Here is a 21,394-nt window from a genome sequence, read left to right as displayed (position 1 = left end):
GTCCCCTTTCCGGGAGTATCAGCGATGCTTCCCCCGCCCTCCTCCTCTTCTTCCCAGCGATATCACAGCAAGACTGGCAGAACAAGTTGAAACACACCGCTACCGTGATATATTCTGCACATTTTACTTTCTGCATTTCGTGTATCACAAAAGGAGGCTATATCTTTAAGGTACCAGTGACCAAAGCTAGCTGTCAAAATCTAGTTTGTGCTTTGTGTGTGCATTCACATGGGTGCCCGAGTCCATGAGCATGTACATATGTCATCTGTAAAATGAGTATGGGTGTGGCGTTGGCTGTGCTTTGATCACTGTCATTTCTCATAGAAAAACTCTTATTTCAGAATTCTCAAGAAAGTAATTAAAAATAAATCACCACCCCCACATTTATTAGAAACTCTGTTATAGATACTGCAGATGAATTAATTACACTCCAAAAGTCATTAAAAGTAGACTACGTCTCCATTTTAATTACAATAATTCTTTAATGTGATCATTTTGAAAAATTCATCATATTGCTCGTTCCCTAATGAAGCTAACTTCCATCGCAAATACCCCGCGATACTTGTGACATATGACACATTATTTATATTCAGCTTCCACCTGAATAAATCACTCCTGTGACAATGCAAAACAGAGCTGAAGACACCTCGGTTGATAAGAGAGATATTTGGTTACACCTGGTGATATGTAGATAAGATTACATTTGAGACAGAAGGATGAGGGGATTGAGGAGGGGGTGGAGGGGATAAAGGTTTCCTCACCCGTGCATGAAGAACAACATCTAAGGCGGATGGTGCAGGAGGCCGAAGGGTTGTCAGAAGACCTGTCCTGGATGCAGACTTGGGGCCGTGTGCAGAGGTGATGCTCGGAGTTGGGTGTTGAGGCCTGTGGTGGAGCTAATCCTTGGATTTAGACAGAGACAGGCTCCAGGACGGGGACAGGGTCTGCTGAGAGGATGGCCGAGGGGTCGAAGGGTCGTGTTTACTTGCGGCAGGTATTTCCTCTGGGAACTGATAAGACTCGGGGAGGGGAAGTGCTCTGTTCCAGGTGAGTGCAGAGGGGCCCGCAAAGTGACACCATACACAATCCTCACCTAAGCCCCCTCCCCTTCAGGCTCCACCTCTACTCTACACACACACACACACACACACACACACACACACACACACACACACACACACACACACACACACACACACACACACACACACACACACACACACACACACACACACACACACACACACACACACACACACACACACACACAAACAGGCCACCTTTATGCCTTATGCTCTGACCTGTATTTTTTTATACAGGAGACATGCTTCTGAATTATTTTGTTCAGTGAAATGAGGTTTTCCCTCAAATCAACGCCTGCATTTTCTTTTTCTTTTCTTGTCAGAAACGTTGTGCAGAACCCTTCACCGACGTTTTGTCTACTTTGATTTTCCTGCAATTAATCAATATATTATACCCCCCACTACGACATGGCTAGTACTCTCCCATGACTTAATATGGACTCAATATTTTTTCCAAGTTTGTTTGTTGACTGAGTAAAATGAGCTGAGGTAACTGGGTGGGACTTCTTTCAGGTCTGTCACTGGAGCAGGCAGCTGTGATATGGCTGAGGTGTTACCTTGTTTGTTTTCCTTCTCTCTTCCTCTTCCTCTTCCTCACCTGGCTCAGCTCTGAGGCCCTACCCCGGGGGTGCTGAGAGGAGTCACTGAGCTAGAACATGTTAACAAGCACAGCCTCTACCACTGTATTGAAAGACACACACGCGCTCCCAGCACAGGGGGTAACAGGGCGGGATGGTGTGAGCTCAGGGCTGCTGTTGATTAAATATAAGAATATATATTTTAGAATTCATGTAAAGTTTTCTGAGACTTTACTATGACCATCAACACGTTTCTGCAGTACTTAATCTGTTAATCATAGGATTTCAAAGTATACCTGACCAAAGTTATTCTCATTTAGTGTTTTCTTCACTTATTATAAATTGTTGTATTATATTTGTGTGATTAAAAGTTGTAGTGGACTGCATGACAGCTATACAGGACACAGCTTAAACTACTGTAAAGCACAGTGGAGCATTATGGGGTAAATAATGCCATGCGATAAATATCAAGTAACCCAAAGATGGTTATTTCTCAACACCTGCGCTTGTGAGTCGTGAATGTGTTCTCATTGTGTTATACAAGATCTTTGGTGTGTATCTTCAAGAGTGAGCAAAGCTGTTATCAGCGGTGGATGTGAGAGTGGTGTGTGAGGTAGGTGTGTAGTGGGACACTCCTCTGTTCTCCTCTTCTGCACCTCCTCATGCCCTCTCCTCTCCTCCTCCATCCCTGCAGAAAGCCTCATTAGTGCCGGGGAGATGCTGAGGTAGCACACGGCTGCCATTGTGGCCAATCCAAACATCAGGTCCTCTCCATCCGAGCTCCCCACTTCAGAACCCCCAACCAAAATCCATTTTCAGGCTCCGCAGCTGCCCCGCTCTGCCAGAGCACTTAGCCGTGTCATTCTATCCGGCTCTCCAGGCCTCAGAGGAAACAGGCCCGTTTTGTGCTTGGCAGTCTCTGATATGACTCCAGAAATGGAAATGAAGCCATGGATCTTCATTAGGAGAGGCAGGTGTCCGCAGAGACCCAGCCCAGGTGAAGGAGATGGGAGGGGGCTGCCCGGCGAGCGAAGGCGAAGCTGGGTGGGGGATTGGATTGGTGGGGGGGTTTTCAATCCTTAAAACCCAACGATGGTTACCCCCTCTACACACACTTCTTCGCCTTCGCCATCGCCCTCCCCACCCTTCCCCGCTCCTCCACCCCAGCACTTAATTGCCCATGTAATGAGCTGCAGTGAATGGGATTACTTGTGTGGAGGCACTTGAGGACCCTGTGCATCGGGGGCACCTCCTGCAGACCCTCATCACCAGGGAATACATTTAGGATGATGTTTTCTATGAAGCGCAGGGGCAAAAACCTCAGCTCTTCTTGCTGCATCTGGCCTAGTTGCATTAGGCCCTCCACAGCTCCCCGCATCCTCCCCCACCCTCTCACCCCCTCGGGGCCTTTTGTTTCCTTAATTATTCATTACAGAGAGGTGGCCTTCCCTTTGAAACCTGTGGAGGTGGATGAGGCTTGGCGCTGACCCACGAAGCATCAGAGCATCCTGGAGCCTGAGACGCGTCTTTGTGACAGGACACCTGTTATTTCTCCGTCCTTAATCAACTCGTCCCCCCTCGCCTCTAACTACACATTAACAAATCACAGGGGGAAATAACACCCGCATATCTTTGTGTATGTTAATATACTACAAATGACATAAAAATTATGCCCATCTGTCTTTTTTTGTATTTCATATTTCCTAGGAGGCTTTGCAATCCCTGCACTAAAGAACATTAGTTTAAGAGTTTTCTTTTTGAATGGTAACCCATGATGAACACACTTTCAGAAGGCCTCTATATTTTGGAGGTTAAGCAAATGTTTTTTTGTGAGTTTCATGAAGTACACAGACTGTACGTTCCTGTAATGTGTTTGTAAAGTGTGAAGGAGCACCCTCCATGGTGCCCAGGGCCGCTTCTCTTCTCACGCTGTTTTTGGTAAAATATTAGCCCCCACAGCACTGTGCAGGGCGGCTGACAAATAGAGGGCTGTTGTCCCCCTTCTCTCACAGTGCTGAGGGTTAATGATCCCAGTTTCGGGGGGTTAAAGCCTGGCAGTAGGCCTTTCTCCTGCACCCCAACAGATGTTGCTAGGACTTTAATGTGGTTATCAAATCGGAGTGCCCTCTGAGCCCCAGGAGCCCTTTGTGTGCCGGTGCATTCCAGGGCCTCGCCGTGGTGACAAGGCATCCCGGGGGCCAAGCTGGGCTCCTGCTGAGTCTTCCAGCAGCCCCTCAGAGCTGACAGCTAGGGCTGCCCCTCTCCCCGCACCACCACCTCCACCCAGGCCCTCTGTGACTGCCCCTGATCCTGTCCCCTCTGTGTCATAAAGTCATCGTCCGTCTCCCTGCGATCCCACAGTCACGCTGCCCTCACAAATAAGCCCACTCACTCACTTTCACTAGCCCACTTTTTGGTCACAAACATTAACCCACTCAGTCACCACACACATTTTCCAACATTTGCATTCTTTAAGCAATGACTAAATGTATTTTCATATGTACATTTGAAAAACAAATGAATCTGAAGTGTGTCCTGCATGTGAAGGGGATGTACAGAATAGAATTCCGTAACTATACTAGATAAAAACCTCTTAAACTTTACTGCCATCAGAGTGGTCCAGTCTTTACCACTCATTCTAGGCAGTGTTGACTTAAATCATTTAATTTTAAATTCAGTTGAGATTTCAAAGTGTCTGAATATACCAAATAGTTTTACTGAATTTCTGGGAAAAAACATGGAGCTAAGGGATTATGATATATATGTTAGAGTTCAAACCAGCTGATTATATTTCATCAAGCACTGTAGAAAAAGATGGCATGTTCCAACCTTCAAGCTACTTAAGAGGAGGAAAAGGGGGAAGAAAGAGCAATACGCTTTTGTGGCTATAGGCTTCATGTCCTTCTCTGGTAACCTTTCAAAGACGTGCAAAAGTACGCTAGTCTAAATAAAATTGCGGATTTACATTACGGACACGTAATTCAGTAGGCGGCTAATGTTTTCGGCTTTTTTCGGCACAATGATACAAATATTTATACAACATTCTATATAAACAAAGAGCCCACATAGTGCTGAACATAATGTGATGGCTCATTTGAAATTGTAAACATGTTGAGTGTTTATAGGTGTTACAAATACCTCTCAGATGAATGGGTCATGGTCTTAGAGGCAATACTGGAGCTCCGGGGTCAACCTGGGCTTTCTCTGCTCCTCTCTGCATATACAGTATCAATGCCAGCAGCTGTGGGATTGTTTGTACACAGATGCAAGGATGCTTGATGATAATTGCCTCGCAGCTGCACTCCGGGGCTGGGACTGGGTGTTTCTTTCCCCCCATAGCGGCTCATATTGTGTGTGAAGCGTTAAGAGCAGGAATGTGGGAAACAGTTGTAATTAAAGTATTCTGTAACTCAATTAAGGACTCTTCCCCCCCGAGCCATAGCCGCTATCCTACACCTATCTGCTGTTAGAGTGTGTCTCTGAGAGCCTTTAGCCGCTGTATCCACAGTTACATAGCCAAAGGCCTTTAGTGTTTAACGGACAGGCTGCATTGAGAAAAGAAGGATTTGTTCCTGGACATTTGAAGGTAAGAGAGTATATGAGGTGGATAAAAAGACAGTGAAGTGGAATAAATGGGGAATTGCTGTTCCACAGAGGGCTGCTAACGTGGTTACCACTCAGAGGTGAGACACTCATTACAGCCATGAGTCATTTTTCATAGGCTGTTATCAACTCACTGTGCACAGAAGATGGATTGATGACACTTACGCTCACACACTCTCACTGGCAGGATAGGAGCACTCGATAAAATCATTATACCATTATTTTTGACATAGCAGCATTTTCAAATGATGTGTAAAGAAAAACACATTTCAAGAACACCCTGAGCTTTTCTACTAAATATTTGGAGAAAGTGGTTTTAATATAACACAATTACGAGGCAACAAAATTCATATCGTTTGTTCTAATTCCCCCAAAACTGCTGCAGGCTGGTACTTTAAACAATGACAGGCAACAATCAAGGTGCTCAATTAACTGTGTAACGATTAAGACATCAATTACCAAACTGATTGATGAGGCCAAATGATCCGATTCATTTTCTCCATCCAGCGTAAAAATTGAAAGCAGCAATATGCGAACATTTGTTGATTAATGGTTTGGGTTTTGAAGCCCTTAGCGACGATAATATGTGAAATCTTAAAATGGTAGAAAATAGAGCAAATGCTCATATACTGTATACTGTATATATGTACAATATTAAGAATATTCAACAGTATTACAATATAAGAATGATATATTAAGGAGAACAAATCAAAAAAACTGGTTGTTATTACGTACATGGCCAATGTAATTTTTAAATAGCTTATAATATTGTTAATTACTTTTCAATAGTTATTTTCTCAGTTAATGCTTTGGTTGTATAACAGCAGTTAATGTATCAGATGAATGTATTTATTTTCTCTATTGCCATTGATGCTGATGATGTTCCTCTGCCCCTCTAACAAAAGCCACAACAATGTTTGAAGAGCGCCTTGAGACCAGCTTGGACTAAGGCTTTAGTTTTTATTCTGTTCATGTTGTCAATGTGTAGAGGGATAATTGAAGCGATCCTTGACTATGGGATCTATTTATACAGAGCATAATTCCCTCTGTATTCAGGCATTATCATGGTGTCAGAACAAGCACAATGGCACAATAAGGTCAATATAATGAAACTCCAAAACAATATGGTGTCATTCGTATAATAAAAACTGAGCCACTCCCGGGTTGTTTGGTCTTGTAACAATGTTTGGGTTACATTCAATTTGTCGCAAAATGATCATCATCGTAACGTAATAAATCTATTGTTGTATACATTGTACCTTGTGGTAACATTTAAGCAATAATTATATCACAATACCATGAAATAGAATATCTTAAGAGTCTTCACTTTATTTCTTTATGGTTACTCAACATTTATTTTTCTTATGGTTTTTAGAAAAAAATATCAGTTTTAATTATAAAAACGCTGGTTTTGGTCGATTAAGGTTCGTGTGTCACTTGTGTTGTTACCATAATTATAAACCGTTAAACTATCATTATTGCATATATAATTTTTAACTGTGGCAGATTTTATATTTACAATTGTATTGCTCATACTAAACAAAACTAGTTTTATTTTAAACGAAATTACTTAATTTCTTTATTTTCAATGTTCTGCTATACTAAACAGCATCTTGAGCCAAAATGACATCAGCTATTGGCTTTTTCCCATTAGCAATTTGACAAATACCCCCTTTATAACAGCCCCATATCATTCTGCTTGACTTTCCCCCTGGGCCTGAATTCAGTTATTGATTGCCCGTTCAGTTTCACTTGGAAAAGGTGGATAAAAGGAGGTTTTCACTTTCTCAATTCGATGTGACAGCTCCCTAACAAGAATAATGGAAAGCGCCCATTCACAGGCAAATCAAGCTAATCCAGCGTGCCCCTCCACTCTCAATGGAGAAGTCACAGTCCTTCCCGGCCCATTCCATCACAAGCCTCTCTCTTCAGAAACCTTCAAAGTTAGCTCAACTCCTCCAAAAGACAACATTTCTCTTTGTATGGCCCTCTCACTCACCATCAAATGGTATAAATAGGTCGATAAATGTATACAAAGTCAGAGGAAAAACAAAACTGAAGCATATCATCGGTTTGTTTTATGTGTAATCTGATTCCCACTCCTTATTTCTAAATTAAGAACGTGGATTTTATAACCACATAATAAACAAGATGGATACTGGCATTATTTTATTTACATATTATTTGGATACTTTTTATCCTCAACATAGTAGTTTGGCAAAAGTGACCTTATAGTTACAGCAGCATGTGTGATATTAGTAAGAGCTCCCCCCTCCTCTCGTGTTGTGCTGGAATGAGCTGCGGTTAATCTTCTAATCCCTTTTTCTGGGCAGAAACCAGGTGACAAATCAAAGGTGCATGCGTGCGTGTGCGTGTGTGTGTGTGAGTGTGTGTGTGTGTGTGTGTGTGTGTGTGTGTGTGTGTGTGTGTGTGTGTGTGTGTGTGTGTGTGTGTGTGTGTGTGTGTGTGTGTGTGTGTGTGTGTGTGTGTGTGTATGTGTGTGTGTGTGTGTGTGTGTGTGTGTGTGTGTGTGTGTGTGTGTATGTGTGTGTGTGTGTGTGTGTGTGTGTGTGTGTGTGTGTGTGTGTGTGTGTGTGTGTGTGTGTGTGTGTGTCACAAGTGAGTAAGCGTGCAGGCTCTACTGTGTAAGTCTTGTATAAATACATGCATGCATGCAGATAATGGAATATATTCCATAGCTAATACAGAAGTATCCTTGCAAACTAAATGTTGTAGGTTTAAAGGTCTTTCACGGAGGCACACTAAAACTAACAATACACCATAAGAGGCATCTTGAACACTATAAGAAACTGGAAAGCTGCCGACCATAAGATCTGTAGGATCCTTTATTTGGCGTACCCACAGGCTCATTAATAGGCTCCTTTGAAATCAACCAAAGAACCCGAGAGAAGGGGAAAGTGACATAAATAAACTCGGTGTAACTGTTTGTCTCAGTGCCTATATTTACATTTTAAAGAATGCTTTAACTTGTCTTCTTTTTTGACTCATTTAACTTAACAAGACTACACAATGTCTTTGTAAGACTTTGCTAAGGCCATTAAAGTGCCACAGGTTCACTCCCATTCTGCTTTTAGAAGAGAGGAAAGGGAGATTAACATGATTTTGCTTTATCCGCCACATATAAGCCTCAAAACCATAAAACACAACCCAAAGGCATCCCCGTCCTGCTCTGAATGTGCACTTGTTACTGCTCTCAATTCGGCTTTCAGCCCCCTCTAAAGAGACAAGGCCCAATCACAATATTGTCAAGGCTCTGTTGGTTTTCTGGTTCAAATCCTTGTTCACGCTGTTTGCTGAGTACTCATCTGCTGTGACAGCCTTCAGACAAACAGTGAGTCCTGAAAGAGGTCTCCCACAACCAGATCTTTCCTGCTGGGCAGCGGCTGAAACGTTCCTTTCTCTCTCCATCAAGTGGAACCCAGGCTATTGAGTTGGCCCCTGGGATCCCTCCATTGAGGTGGGCTATGGGCCAGTGCTTCGCCCCTCCTTGCCCTGGGCCACCCTAATTCTCCCAGCACACCTGTACCCCTAAACCCTATCGTGGGAACCTCCTCGCCGCCTCCGCCACCTGAGAGGCTCTCTGTGCCAGCTGGGCAGATCTGACAACACCATCGGGAGTCAAAGCACACAGAGACCAAAGATAGTCACAGCGTGCCAGCTCGATTGAGCCGTTTTCAACTGGAAAACTGTCATGTTTATTCAAATCAGAGAGATTAAAGAAATTCCACACAAATTATGAATCAAACGTGGATGTCAGTTCGTGATCTATAGCAACCTTTTAGGGTTTGCATATCTGACAAATACACTCACAAAAACACATTTTCCTTCCTCGGCTCACAGTTCTCCCTGCTTACTCACAAACTCCCTCATGCACCCCTACCCTCTAAATCTCCATGGCACACTGCAAAAAAATGGTATCAATTAATCAACATTCATGAACCGTTTACTTGAGCTCCCCTTTGTGTGCTGCAGGGCCTAATCCAGACAGAGACCAGGCTGTTCTGCAGCAGTGCAGACTGCGTCACTCCACTCTTTGTGGGAGAAACCCATCAACTGGTGTTTCAGGGAAATGTCTCCCCCCACTGAGAGCTTAACCTTCCCCCTCTCTCACCCTCTTCCTCTTGTGCCCCCTCAGTACTCAGGGCAGGAAGCTCTATCTCTTAGAGGAGGCCATCCATCCATCTTGCCTCTTCCAATCCAATTCACAGCCGCTCCACATGTATGAAGACATCTGTCCATATTTGATCAGATATTCCATTTTGCTGCAAATGATCCCACCCTCCATCCACCCATGAGGGAGGCAGCTATTTAGATGTGCTGATACTTTCCTGCATAATAACCTGCCAATTCTTTGCCTTGCAGAAGAAGCAAGTTTAATTGGCCTGTGCATTTAGAGCTCTTCTACAATTACACAATTACAGCGGAGATGCATTTCTGCACGTTCCGATGTTTGCCCCAATTTACTGCACTTTTCACACAGTTTAACACTGGTTCCCTTTTCAGAGGATGCAAATTTGGCTCATTTGGCTTCAAATGAAGCATAATTGCTCATATTGAAATCTACACCTTTCTCCAAGAGGTTCCTGCCAGTTAGTTCTCATTAAACCTAAGGAGAACAAAAATGTCCAATTCCATTTCAGCACACATGCCATCTGTATCATCTTGTGTTAAAAGCAAGGAAATTGGAGTCAAAATGGATACTGAGTGCATGGATAGAAAACTTGAAAATCAGTTTGTTCAAGTAATTCAGAGCAGAATAATCTTTTTTTTATCTCTCTGAAGTCTGTTTTCCAAATTCATCACAAATAGCATTAATTGTAAATTTGGTAGGAATGTTGTGAAAAAAAATGAAGGGACGTGGCTTATTGAAATTAAAGCTATTTTGATTGTTATTAAATACTGAATGTGTTTTCTGTTCGCAACGTAAAAAACATTCAATTAAGTGTAGCCTAATTAGTTCGTAGGGCATGTACGGCTGGCCTCTCTGCATTCAAAACACAGAATGGAGTGTCAAGCCCGACATGTGATCACCATCAAAGTGTTTTCGACTCCTTCCTCTTCTTTTATATCTCTGTCTTGAAAGTTATAGAAAAAAACTCTTTTTCTAAAAGGCCCTCTCTCTGAGTCTGAAGTGGTGGCCTGAGCCCACTCCAAACAATACCTTACAAGATACTGTTTAAATTCATATCCGCTCTCCCTTTCTTACAGGGGGACAACACAACAAACCACTGACCCACTGATACACAATTAGAAGTGATGCGGCAGTTAAGGCTACAAGCAACTCTGTTTAACCGTCTGTCTTTGACCCTCCACCATTGAATAAATATAATGCCCCAATGAGAGTAAGACACTGAGGTGGAGTGAAAAGGGAGCAAGGGAAGATTTTAAGCCACACATAAGTAGTTAAAGACCTTTATAGAGTATAACACCATTATCCCTGCTGAATAAAAATAGGATTTAGTGTTTTTTCCACTTAATTTAAATCAAAAGAGTCCCCACCTTACATATTGCACTGGTAATGTAATGGAGAGAGACCCACAAAAAAGGCTTTGTGGCTCTGACACCTCCTATAGTGGGACTGTGTTGTCCTGTGAGCAAAAGGGAGAGAAAGGTTTTTCTTCTCTGCGTTGCTATCTGCTAACACATTCTAATTGATGCTGCTGCATTCCTCCACTGGATGCATTCAGTGAATAACGAGCCTTGGACTGAATACCCATGAATTGGTCCCCACCAAGCAAAGCAGTAAAGCCTTTGGCCCCCCATCCCTCAGCCTCCCCGCACCGCCACCATCGCAACCACGACCAAGCACCACCTCCCCTCCAAACCTTCCCCAAAGCTCTACTCTAGCTTCACCGCCCATTAAAGCACGACCATTGTGCAGAGATGCAGTCCACAAAAGCTGTCAATCTCTCCGGGTCGTCCAAAGCTTGGACTCACACAGACTGGAGTGACAGACCTCCCCCCTTCACCCCCAACCCACCCATGTTCCCCCAAAAAATCCTCTCCCTGAAAACTTTTCAGCTAACTATCCCCCACCACCCTCTCTCTCTCTTGCTCTCTCTCCCTCTCTTGCTCTCTCCAGCCCCAGCGCACAAAGCATCAATCTGTCTTCAGCCCCAGCACCCTTGGCCCTTTGTCCCATCTGCAGGTGCCTCTGAAAGCACCCACGGTCGCCCCAGCCTCTGCGCACGCCACGCCTAGTCCAGGGACAGGAACTGCTGACAAAGGCCCAGTGTGGGAATGAGGGATGCTTGGAGGGAGGGAAGGGGGTGTTGGAGGGGGGCTGCTCTGAGACAGATGGCTGGGGAAGTCTCCCAACTCCTCCACAGGGGCTGTCAGTTTAAATTCAGAACTACGAATGAGACTCACAGGGGAAGAACCAGTAAAGGAATGCCCACTAAATTCAGCAGATACTGTATACATCACTAAGGACCAGAACCAGCATCACACTCTGGGTACCACATACAGCTGTGTGATGTCATTTATAAATTGGCATATTTTTTGTATTCTTCATGTAAAAAAACTACTAAAATGAGGAAACAAATAACTTACCTTACATGTTTTACCTTTAATAAATGTTAAGTGTATCTGAAATATTTTTGGTTGTCTTAAATCAGTACAGAAAATCTTAAAAAACACACCCATTTTATTTTTCTTATCAACCCTTGAGTCTTAGTTTCACTTTGATAAAAAGATTATATATTTCATGCAATTGCATTGTTACTTATTCTATTTTTATTATTTGCACACAGCTGACCGTACTGAAATACTGTATATTAAAACCTACAGTTTATATTTATTTTTAGTTTAATTTTAATTTAAACATGCATGAAAACCCTTTTGAATACTACGTGTGGTGTTGTTTTGTTATGTATACTGCATTCACTTAATGATTTGGATACTAAAATCTTACTATACACAACCTTTGACCAACCAGTCCAAATGGATGCTTTAATGTGTATAAATGTAACAGACCTACATTTAGGTCTGGGCGACACTAATATCATAATAAGATCATAATAGTCTTTAAAAAAAACAAATACAATTCCAAGATTTTCGACAGCTATGAATGTAAAAATGTAACTTGAGACAATGTTTTGTCACCTCTGCAGCTCTGCGTCAGTTTTCTTTCCTCAGTGCAACAGGTTTGTTTCAGCTCATCGATGTTACTGTGCTGCCACCATGTGGACAGGCAATGAATTACAGCAACCAGTTGATAGAGGATCCTATTGATATGCAGGCAGTATGAAAGTAGTTAACACATTAAGTAAAATCTCCTTATTGTGTGAATAATCCATTCAACCATGCCATTTAATTTAATTGGTTTAATGCCAAGTACACATAAGGTATCTGATGTGGTGTAATAGTGACACAAATATATATATATATATATATATATATATATATAGACATGTATTTGTTAGGATAAACCCCTTGAGATGCACCATCTTGTTTTCAAGGGGGTCCCGACAAAAGCAACGTCTTACAGACATACATGAACAAAATAACAGAAAGCAAAGCATGACAAACAAGGACAAACCACGTACAGTATGTTAAGTAAGATTCATGAAGTAATACAAACAATCATTACGATCATTACTATTTGATAGACAGTATATATAGTATATGGTAACAAATACAAACAAAAACGACAAACTTAACTTTATTTTTAAGAAAAACATCTTAAATTATTTAGGATATCAAATGGTTTTGATCAAATAAAATCCATTAACAAAAATGGACATGGTCCGGTCGTCCCACAATCTTCACCTGTATATCACCTCTCCATGCCTCAACAGCTCTACATCAAATTTGACATCTCACCATATGCCGTTTCCATAGGCGTTACGACAACATTGTGTTTTATGGGGAGGGATACGCATCCCTCGCCATAAAACACAATGGTGTCGTAACGCCTATGAAAAGGGTCAAAGCAGCACCACACTTCAGATAATGGTTAACGGTCCAGCCCTCAACAGCTCTACGTCAATTATGGGGTTTCATCATGTGCCGTTTCCATGGAAATGCATCCCTCGCCATAAAAGACGATGTCGCTATAACTCCTATGAACATTTTCAAAAAGTGCTCAAACTTCACATGAGTGCTAACAGTCCAGCCGTGAAGACATCTACGGGACAGTTTTGAGATTTCTTCAAATGCCGTTGTCATGGCAACACAATGCTCGCCATGAAACACGGTTTTCTTATAACTTCAGTGAAAATGCTCCAAATGGCCCAAAACTTCACAGGTTTGGTAACGATGCAGCCATTAACGCATCTAAGTGTATTATGGGATGTCATCAAATGCCGTTGGCATGGCGACAGATCATTCACCATCAAGTTAGTTCAAAAGTTTGCAGTTCAAATATTCTGCTGCTTTTCCAAGCCTTTTTACTTTCTTATCTTCTCTCATCACACATTCAAGCCCCCAGTGTTCATGTATCATTTCAATCTAAATTCTTCACTTTCTTCTTACACATTACATTTCAGCATAGCAGTTTAGCGTCAGTTTTTCAGCATAAAGCATTCCCACTAGCAATTTCTTCAGCAATTGCATTCTCTAGTCTAATAATTAGAGTGCTTTTTTTGATCACTTGGAATGACAATATATATATATATATATTTGTTATCATTTTAAGCCCATAGTTTAAGATATATGTGGTTTAAATGGCAGTTTTGTGCACATGTCTTTACTGTGGGTGAAATCCAGTGATTTTAGTTTCACTGCAGCTCCCTCATTGCTGCCTTCTGGGAAGCAGGAAGGAGAAAAGAGACATTCATTGTCAAAATTCGAAAAACAGAAAAAAATGATAAAACCTTTCTACATTTGGCCACTAGGTGGAGTTAGAGTCCAATGTACAGCTCTTTACAGATACAGTCTATCTATGGTACAGCCACATAAGGGGATGGCTGATGTGACAAATAGTTCCTCCTAACAATCGTCACATTTCTATAAATGCGTTTTTTGTATTTGTAATATGTTCATGCCTTACTGCAAAAATAGCCTTCCGAGCAAAAAGACAAAATGGCCAGGAAAGCTTTTTCTAGTTTTGACAGCACTATAGGATAAAGATAATGCAACACATTTAACATAACTACAGATTTTGAACCTATACACTTTATAATGATTCATTAAAATGACTGAAGTAGTTACAGTGCCACAGTACATGTGCAGTATGTGTTGACAGTGCTGTGAATTCTAAAAATATCTAGAGTATTTGAGCTGGCTGAGAGGTTTTGTTGAAACGTAAACATTTACACTGGTCCTGGAGCCAGTGTTGTAAAATGTGTCAGTGGGCCCTGGTTTGATTATGTTCAAGGTTTTCTCTGCATAGCTGGAGAACACCGTGTTAATCAATCTGGTGACTTCCTGATGTCATGTCACTGGCAGGCGCATGGCATGACGCAGATAGAGAAACCACAATATACAAACAGGATGGGCAGCTCAAATGTTTTGACTTTGAATGCTCACATAATTAACATAATTTTATAGATAAAAGCTCAAAGAACTCATTTGTCTTAAGAACAAGTGTGCCATTGAACCCAGCTACTTAACCATGTTTGAGCTGTTGACCTCACTGGTTATGCAAAATCGTACAAATACAATCATTACCCTTAAGCAAATACATACTCAGTAGATTTCTTCAATTGTGAGCATTCCATTTTCCCTGCTAATTGTAATTTTAGTCTTAGCCCTTTTCTGACTGCATTTTCTCTCTACCAGTAAAGCTTCAACTGAACATTAATCACAAACCACATATACATCGAGATCAGCTGATGGTTTTTTTGGGTCATATGAAGATAGACCTGATACGTTAAACGTGACCTCAACTCACTTAGCTGGTGTCCTTGATAGCATGAAACATGTCTTAAGGTTATGTACCAATATATTTTTTGCAACCTAGCTACACTTGACAACATTCCTTTAACAGGAAGGAGGTGAAGCAAATATGCAAACCTGTTGCCACATGCAAATAGCTGCCAGGGTCACTCATGCTGTGACACAAAACAAATTAGCCTCTGAGAACCAAAAGAGTGCTTCTGTTTGTGAAGTACATGATGTTTTGGCGCTATTTAATACTGTATTGCCTGTGTTGAGTTTGAAGCGTTTTGACTTTATCCTTTAATGCATGGTTTTCGTGATTATATAATCTAAGACTCAAAATATAATAAATATAAATCTTTGTTTTTTGTTTTCCAGTCGTTCACAGAACAGTAGTTTCCTCATTGCTGAAGATTTTCCACAATAGCACAAATGTACACTTAGTCGTCACATTATACCCGATGACACAAGAAACTGATCCAGATGTGTTTTTCTATCACAGGTGGTTGAATATGTGAATTCTTCAAATCCTTACGTGCAATCTCTCTACCAATGCAAGATAGTATCAAGCAGTGAAACCTTTGAGGTTTCCAAACTTGCCTTGATAAATGTAACACTTCAAGGGTATGACTTTTTTCTTGACCAAGCGGGTCAATTTAATTGCAGATGCTTAACAGCCTTGACTCCGACTAACACTCTAAAATGCAGAGGCCAAGCTTATTCCCTAATAGTCTGGTTGGCTGATTAAATGCCAACAAAACAAGAGTGGATGGGCAATATGATGTTAGAGCTCATAAATCAAGATCATTGTTTTTTAAAACTCAAATAAAATGTACATACAATTACCTTCAGGTAATGATCTTTTTAAAATGGGGTTTGTACTGATTACCTTAAAGGTTATTTGCTTTTTTATTAAGCTGGCCTTAAAAACTGGAAAGATGCCATCTTTAAGCTGTCTAACCTGATTGTACAAAAACCCTTTCCTATATGCTAATCATTTTCCAATCAAGACCGTTTTAATCACAATTATTATTTCCAATAGGCTACAGTATTTAACCTTAGAGCACCCAGTTCAAGACCTGCACATAACTTGTGGACATAACAACTCCATGTTATTACTTTTGCAGGATGCTTGAAAGAAAGCTAACTATGAGGTTCTATGTTGAAACATGATCTAAAATGGACGTCCTTATTTAATAATCTTTGGAAATATTGTTGAGGAATAATACAATTAATATCCAATTTAATTTAGCTGACACTTTTTTGTTTTGTTTGAAAACTCTTTTTATTGTCATTTTTTAAACATTCAGACATACATTAAATATATATATATATATATACGCAACTCAAAATAGCAATATTCCTGCAAGTACATTAGCTTTTCATAAGCCAAACCATCGTAATTGCTACTATTAGCTTCAAATAAGCCAAGCCTTTCCAAGTGCTTCATACAGAAGTGAAAAGCTTGTATTCTCCAAGCTACAGCGTAAGATATAGCATACCAGCTCCATTGTGTTTTTGTTCATAAAAGAGTACCTGTTGTATAGGCTATGTTTCCAAGGACAACTGCATCTTAGGGTTGTGCTGAAATATTTGTATAATATCCACCATAGATTGTTATCCATCACTCTAATGCAAGGGATTGGCTGCCACTCTAGAAAATCCTCTTCTGCATCGTCTAAGAATTCAATTATATGAGGCTTTTATGCAACGCTCAATGATCCTTGAAGTGCATCACAAACTTTTTGAGATCTTTATTGGAAAAAGGCATGTAGAAACAACATGGCTTTCAGAGTCTTCAAATAAGAATATTGAAAAGGATAAGGTGCATACAGAAGACAATAATACACATAACAGAAATTGCATTAAAGTAATAAAATAAAGTTAATTAAATACAGCAAAGGGCTAGGGCTTTTTACATAAATCGTATGTTTTCAATTGTGCTAAATAGTTTATTGCATTTTTGTTTTTCATTTATTACAGGGCTTTTAAAAAATAAAGAAACTCATTGTGAAATACCTTGAATGTAGAGTTGCTTTTTTATTGTATTAATATAAAATGACTATAGAATAACAATATTATTGACTAAAAGGTTGTGGTTGTCTAAAGTACAAAACATTTGGTATATCACAATTTTTTTTGGAAAAGCCAATCATGTTTATCCAGCCATAAAGCCTCAGAATGCATACAATAAAAAAAAGGAGAATAATTGTTTCAGGACAATCACTAAATACACAATGGTACAGAAACAACGACAACTGCCGCTTCTTTTCTCCAGAACATGCAGGGAAATAGGAAAGATTGTAGTTTTAATTCTGACCACATTTCCCATAGTACATTGCGAGCTAAACTCGCCGCACCTTCGCCGGGTGGAGCTTGTGAACGTGGGAACGTTTTGCCGCTGGGTTGCTGCTGGAGTAGAACATTGTTTGACAGGGAGGCGACCTGTGCACATGGATAGAAGACAGAAGTTAGTTTTCGGTGTGTCTGGCAGTTTGCGAGTCAACGGGGAGGCAGAGCCGAGAGCTTCAAATGATTTGTAGGAGTCTAAGCAACAGGACACAGAGAGAAATGTCAGGGACTGCTTCAGCCTTGAGAAAAGGGAAGCGCTACTAGTACACCGCAACGCGGAAAATATTCAGGGGGAGAGAATGCGAATGGTGCGAAGATACCGAAATCAAACAAAATGGAAACGATGTAGCGACGCTGCGGCATTTCATATAGCTAGAACTAACGTTAGAGTAGAGAATAGATAGCCGAGGAGCTAGCAGGTGAACTAACATACATGTAAAGTTATTCCCCGGAGAAGCTGAGCCCGGAGGCGTCTGTTTAATCAGAAGAGTTCATCAGATATCAGAGAAGACACACACAGGAAGATGCTACGGAGAACACTGAACCGATGGGTATGTGTGCTTGGCATCAACACACACACACACACACACACACACACACACACACACACACACACACACACACACACACACACACACACACACACACACACACACACACACACACACACACACACACACACACACACACACACACACACACACACACACACACACACACACACACACACACACACACACACACACACAGAGAGCCTGTGACATCGTGCTGCTCCTGCTAGCGTTTAACTGCGGTGATATTGCCCTAAAAAAATGTGGACATGCATTTCCTTTCCCCATTTAACTGGAATTGAATGTGAAACTTGCAACAAACTGCTACTCCACACTGCCTGGCAACAAGAAACGGCTGTTGTCTTGTGTTAGTGTTAGCTCACTGCTAGGTAAGTTCTGAGCAAGCCAGGAAGTCACGACAGATGCAAGTTCATGTTAGCTAAACTCAGAGTCATTAAACTACGCCTTAAGGTCACACACTTGTATTGTTGTCTCTGACCGGCCAACACGTAAAACTCACCTTTTTAACAACCGTATTATCAAATGTACAGTGAGTCTCACCTCTATATAACCAGCCCTGGATCTAAGGCTCTTTTAAAACAGGGCTCTACCTGTCTCCAGAGACATGGACTGCTTTTCTCTGGGGTCCCAAAAGCTAAAAATATGCACTCTATTTAGAGTCACAAAGACCTGCATCAAAAGGCAAGTCTCCCCTTCTCTGTAGCATGTGTGGTTAACACTAGTGTTGAAACAATGAGATGGTTGATTGATTATGGCATTAGTTGATAATCAATAACATTATTTCAGCCATTAAACATACTTAGTATATCACTGGGTTTAGCTTTGAAATGTGAAGATTTGCTGCTTCTTAGGGTTTTTATATTGTTTTATAGAATATATTTGGGTTTTAGACCATTGCCCAGACATGCTTAAAAATAAATAAATAATAATAATCACCCCTCTTTGCTCCATTTGTTCAATTTCAGAAGTTGGTATTTTACCAGCATGAACTGCTTTGACATCATATTTCACGATTGGTCAATTTAATGCTTACCCTTCTAAAGTTCATCCATTGGTTTCACTGGCTTTCTCGTACGTTAATAAGCCACGAGTGTGCTATAGCTGCAAGTGGAGTAAGCTTCCGCCAGGCCAGGTGTATACATGCTAAACAGGCTCTACTGCCTCTGTATCTTCTTCTTATGCACCAGTAACCTGTTGTCATCAGTGGGTTGAATCCCCCACAGGCTACGTGAGCGGTATAGATAACGACAGTGAATAAGGGGAAGCCATATCATAATTATAGTGCCTGACCCTCCTTCTGGCCTCTCTCTAAGTGTTGCCAGGTCAGCTGGTTTTCCTCCTTCTGGAGAGGATTGCTGCTGTAATTTCTCTTCAGCGTGAGCTGTAAATAATATTTTGTGCAGGGCAGCCAGCCACACTGTCATTGATGCACACAGTGCCGTTATCTGAGGCTCTGGCTCTCTGCCTCCTGATTCCCACCACCTCTTCTTGCCCACGGGGGGTACATGTGCATCACGAAGAGGGAGAACTGATAGAGAATGTGAGGGGGCTTCTTATGTCTCGCTTGACACTCCCACTACGATGCGCTGTGCCACTAAACCCTGAGTGTGTCTTTGGGAAATCATTAAAGATGGCTGTGGGTGGGAGCAAGTGGGGCTGGGCTTTTCACCGGGGAGGGGGAAGCTCCAGAGGTTGTAATGCTCTGACAGGAATTCAAAATTACAGTTGCCTTTGATGTTCGCTCAAGCCCTTGAAGGCAGCAGTATGATCTGTGAGAGATGGAGCCTGGCGGAAATGTGATAGTATTCATTGTGGGAGCCTCCTGCCTTGACTGCATGGAGAACAGCACTGACACATGAACACAGCATCACCCAGGCAGCAACACAGTATCTTTTTGTCTGCACCATGGTAACCAGAAGGCCTCCTCCTACTCTCTCGCTCGGTTGAAATCACACGTGTGAGGTTTTGACTCCGTTGTAGCAAATATTCTTCTATTCAGTCAGTGATACATTACTTTTGAGCTCGACTGTGCTGACAGTAAAGGCATTTCTTTTACTTGATGACGATGATACAAAGATATCAGTGCTGAAACAATTAGGCATTTCATCAATTGAAATAAACAAGTATTTTGACAATAAGTAAATGTGAAGTCGTTTTTCAGGCAAAAATGGCAAACATTCTACACTTTATTGCTTCACAGTTGTGAAAAAATTGTATTTACTGAATACTTCTCAAACTTACCTACCCCACCTTTAAGCTCTAAAATATTCTGAACAGTTTGTTATTATAGTATATACACTTTATGCAGTCACCTACTTTAAAATTAACTTTATATTTTCCTCCATTATAAACTGCCTGCTTACATTTCTAAATTCTCTGACACTTATGAAACCTTTGTATAGGGCTGCAGGTTTTTGGAAATAACAGACATTGCAATTGTTTGACAAAATACCTAATTTGGTAAACATCATCTTTTCTGTACAAATGATTAGCTTTTTGCACCAACACTTCCTTTTGTTGGTGTTTTGATCCTGTAAAAAGATAAACAATGACTCTGAATTGTGGTTTCTCTCAATTCACTCACTTGCAAATAACTTTGTATAAAAGTGTTCTCTTTTAGCGGAGTTATTACAAATGTTTTCCTTTTGTATCGAGCAGAAAGAAGCTGAAGCATGATTCATTTACGTCACTTGACAACACATTGTTGTGTGCACATGCGCACATTGTGATGCTGAAACAATAGTCTGTTGTGCAGCCCTTCCCTAATATGACGGATTAGTTTAAAAAGAAGTAAGCTGTTTTATGGTCGTAATTCACATTGTGTAGTATAAAGTATAACACGCCAAGGTTGTTTTTCATTCAGCACTATACACCGAGAACTAGGACTGCATTTCAAAGGGAGTCTCTTGGGGATATGTAGGTCAGAGCTGCAGAAGGTTTAAATATTGTCTTTTGTCTCAGTAGCATGCTGAAGTACCCCATGGAAATGTAGCTTACCCTAATTAAAGGGTGGCAAAGAACTTCTAGCCTATATTTTTTTCAACTGCGGTTTCGATTTTGATGTGCCTTCAAGAGATGCATGACATTTAGGCTAGTCAATTTATTTCCATAACATAGAACATCCATCTTTGATGCTCAGAATTGTCTTTTTTTCTTGTGTCATTATGGCTTTAACATACACATTTTGAGATAGTGGTTTATCAGGTAGTGAGATCTCAAACATATCCTGCCTCAGTCAGGTCCCTGAACCTTCTGCCCTCCACCAGCTCACTTCAGTCTCTCCATCCTGCTGCTGGCCAATGCACCGAGGCCTGCCAGTCTCAGATCTCTCTCTCTACTTGACCCATGCACTGGGAAAGAGGCC

The 21,394-nt window shown here is 41.2% G+C and overlaps 1 protein-coding gene across 5 annotated transcripts in view; it reads left to right on the top strand.

Annotated features, from left to right (window-relative positions):
- The first annotated feature begins 17,468 nt into the window (after window positions 1-17,468).
- Window positions 17,469-21,394, top strand: part of atp11c (ATPase phospholipid transporting 11C) — a 45,555-nt gene continuing 41,629 nt past the window's right edge. For 3 of the 5 annotated variants that reach the window (XM_034093695.2, XM_034093693.2, XM_034093696.2), the window contains exon 1: window positions 17,469-18,009. In XM_034093695.2, the coding sequence (XP_033949586.1) occupies window positions 17,983-18,009 (27 nt within the window). In that variant the 5' untranslated portion in view covers window positions 17,469-17,982. The remainder of the gene's footprint in view (window positions 18,010-21,394) is intronic. The other 2 variants (XM_034093698.2, XM_034093697.2) reach the window with 1 other exon arrangement.

The sequence above is a fragment of the Pseudochaenichthys georgianus genome, chromosome 10 (genome assembly GCF_902827115.2).
Source record: "Pseudochaenichthys georgianus chromosome 10, fPseGeo1.2, whole genome shotgun sequence".
In the NCBI taxonomy this organism is placed as follows: Eukaryota; Metazoa; Chordata; class Actinopteri; order Perciformes; family Channichthyidae; genus Pseudochaenichthys; species Pseudochaenichthys georgianus.
This window is presented reverse-complemented; position numbering and strand designations above follow the sequence as displayed.